This window comes from Pinus tabuliformis, chromosome 4_1 (genome assembly GCF_031772625.1).
Source record: "Pinus tabuliformis cultivar Carrire ecotype Pingquan chromosome 4_1, CPIR1, whole genome shotgun sequence".
NCBI lineage: Eukaryota > Viridiplantae > Streptophyta > Pinopsida > Pinales > Pinaceae > Pinus > Pinus tabuliformis.
Window position 1 is genome coordinate 177,309,430 of NC_142303.1, and position 3,155 is coordinate 177,312,584.

The 3,155-nt window shown below is 42.3% G+C and overlaps 1 protein-coding gene across 1 annotated transcript; it reads right to left on the minus strand.

Moving 5' to 3' along the window:
• Positions 1–506: 506 nt before the first annotated feature.
• On the minus strand, positions 507–1,034 carry LOC149174766 (uncharacterized). The gene has a single exon (XM_089420956.1). It carries the CDS (start codon positions 1,032–1,034, stop codon positions 507–509), a length of 528 nt encoding a protein of 175 aa, XP_089277082.1.
• Positions 1,035–3,155: the final 2,121 nt, after the last annotated feature.

The window sequence follows — 3,155 nt, forward strand, 5'->3', positions numbered from 1 at the left end:
TAATTATCTTATTTTTCTCTAAGAATAATTAATTAATCACTAATTAATTATTATTCTTTGTTAAATTTGACTAAATCCCTTAGGAATAATTAAATAAATCCTTATTTATTATTATTCCTTAACTGATTTCTTGAGATGATAAATAAATCATTTATTTATTTATTATTTCTAAATAAAAGTTTAAATACTTTTTCCCTCCTAACCAAATATAATAAAATATTCCAAGTGGTTATTCCAAGAATGGGATCAGTAATATTTTATTATTGCTCATTATTCGAGGATAACCCAATACTTTGTTTTTTTTTCCTCTGGAAAAATCAGTATATTTCATTGATTATCAGTAATTACATGAGAGTCAGTTTATCATGATGTTCAGTACCATTCAGTTGCACTACCACGCAGGGTCTGCATATCTGTATACTATCAGTGAGTTTTCATCAAAAATTTACAAAAAAATATCAGTCTATGTCTGAATGCTGTCTATACAAATAATAATAATAAAGTAACTATGATGCTGCCCGCTGATCCAGAGTTGGATACTCTGGATCTATATAAGGCCGATGGTAAAAAGACTGCACTTGTAGATCTTTTTTCTCTTTGATTTCCCATGTGCCGCTGTCCATCAACGCCGCCTCCTTGGAAAGCTTGTCGGCACTCCTGTTATGCTCCCTGTATATGTGAGAGATGGATATATGGTTAAATGCTGATTTAAGTTCAAGTGCATCTTGTAAGATAGTGCTGAGTGTGTGCATGTGACACAATGCATTGCCATTTATCCAACTGATGATGAGCTGTGAGTCCCCATAAATGTTGATATTTGTGCAGTGGTGTCTCAGGGCGAAATGGAGAAGGTGGCGTAGGGTGATGAGCTCTGCAAAGTTGTTTGTCCCTGCCCCAAGCCCAGCTTTGATACTATACTGATGATGTTCATTTATGTGGATAATAAACCCGCCACCACAGCTGTTTGAGTTTGCCGCACCATCAAAGAAAGCCCAGGGTATTGTGGAGTCTATGGTAGGAGGTGGTCCAGGCATACGGTGTCACTGAGGAGGTGGATCGGGCAGTTCAGAAAACGCAGCTATGATGTGAGCTTCCAACAAGGGCCAATGAATGGGCTTGTTTTCGAAAATGCAGGAGTTGCGGGATTTCCATAAAGCCCAATTTATAATGATAGGCAGGTTTATCAGTTTCGTCCCACCATTTATCTTAGTCCATTCCGTCCAAGCATGAATCACATCCTGACCATTCCAATCGCCTGCAAATTGAATGTGCGCTTTAATGTTGCTCCAAACGGATCTGGTCGCTCTACACTGTAAGAATAAATGGTCAATGGTTTCAGATTCAGCGTTACACATTACGCACCAGCTGGGGCCATGAAACCCCCGTTTCATGAGCTGGTCACCCGTGGGGACTTTGCGCCGCAATATGCACCATGAGAACAGTCTAGATCTAGGAGATGCGGATAATTTCCAAATGAGCTGCCACCAACCAGCGCAGTCGGGTGGTTTTTTGCCCTCAATAAGGTGTAGGTATCCTTCCTTGGGTGTATATACACCGTGATCTGCTATGTGCCACATGAGTTCATCCGAGCCCTCTGTGATATGAATATGTGCTTCCAATAATGCCTCTCTGTAGTTGTCCCACGTCTCATGCCATCTCAGAGGGATGTTCAATTGATTCGCGGTTTTCCATGCCTGCCGAAACATATCAGAATGTTCCGGATCCGCGATCTGGGCTAAGACCTTAATGTCGAGGGTCGAGAGATAGTCGATGAGTTCTTGTGGAAGCAAGTGACGACCACCACATCCGGACCAGGGGTCTAGTCCAATTCTGATTCTGTTTCCAGCCTTAATTCTCCATACCAAGTTATCTCTGATGAGGGGAAGAGAGTGGAGTAGAGCCTTCCAAACCGAGGATATGCCAGATTTATTCCAATTTGGTAGTCGAGCCCAATCTAGTTTGGAAATAGGCCAAATGTATTTATGATAAGAGATCGAGGCCCATAGACTATGAGAGGTTAGAAGTGCCCATCCCATTTTTGCAGCAAGAGCCATGGCAAAAGACGAGAGCTCCTTTAATCCCCAGCCGCCCCATTTTTTTGGAATAGCAATCTTGTGCCATCCAATCCAAGCAAATGTACGTTTATCTTGACTCCCAGCCCAAAGATATCTATTGCAGAGTTGCTGCAGTTTTGCTAGAATGTTGCGGGGGATCCATGCCATGGCCATCCAGAATACAGGGGTAGCTTCGAGGACAGATTTAATGAGGATTAATCTTCCCGCCCTGGAGAGGTATCTGTGGCTCCAGCAAGACAGCCTCTTCTCAATCTTTGATACTAACCAGACCCAATCCGCAATCTTTTGACAGGTCGGCTTAAGCCAATATCCCAAGTATTTGAGCCCCCGATCCAATGGCTGAGTATTGAAAGGGAAAGCCGTTCTAGCAATGTGAGATTCATTTACAGAAGTACCTGTCAGAGTGATAGTGGATTTTGCAGCGTTTACTTCCATACCCGTGGCCTTGGAAAAAAGAGATAAAATGCGTGCGAAAGCAGTAGAATCATGGATAATGCCATCCAGCAGTATGAGAACATCATCAACAAAGAGGAGATGGGTAAGGTAGCAGATATCAGTTATCTTCAGACCTCGGATGTCTCCTTCCCTTTTGGCCGAGATGAGAAGTCTGCTGAGAGCTTCAATGACCAAGAGGAAAAGTAAAGGAGAGAGAGGACATCCCTGACGAAGCCCCCGCTCAGAGTGGAAGAAATGGGATGCAGAACCATTAATCAGAATGCTAAAAGTAGGGGAAGTAATGCAAGCCATAATCCAATCGATGAAAGGGATGGGAAAACCAGTATGAATGAGGATCATTTTGATATACAGCCAGCTAACCCGATCAAAGGCTTTGGATAGATCAATCTTTAGCAGGATACATCGGAGGCGTTTGGTCCAAATGGAGTGAATAGCTTCTTGAGCAGATCCAATGGCTTCATGAATTTGCCGGTTTTCTAAGAATGCAAATTGTTGAGGAGATATATGCCGAGATAGAATGGGTTTGATCCTATTTGCAATAATCTTAGAGATGATCTTGTAGAGCACATTACAGAGGGATATGGGGCGAAATTCATCAAAAGAGGATGGGTGATCTGTTTTGGG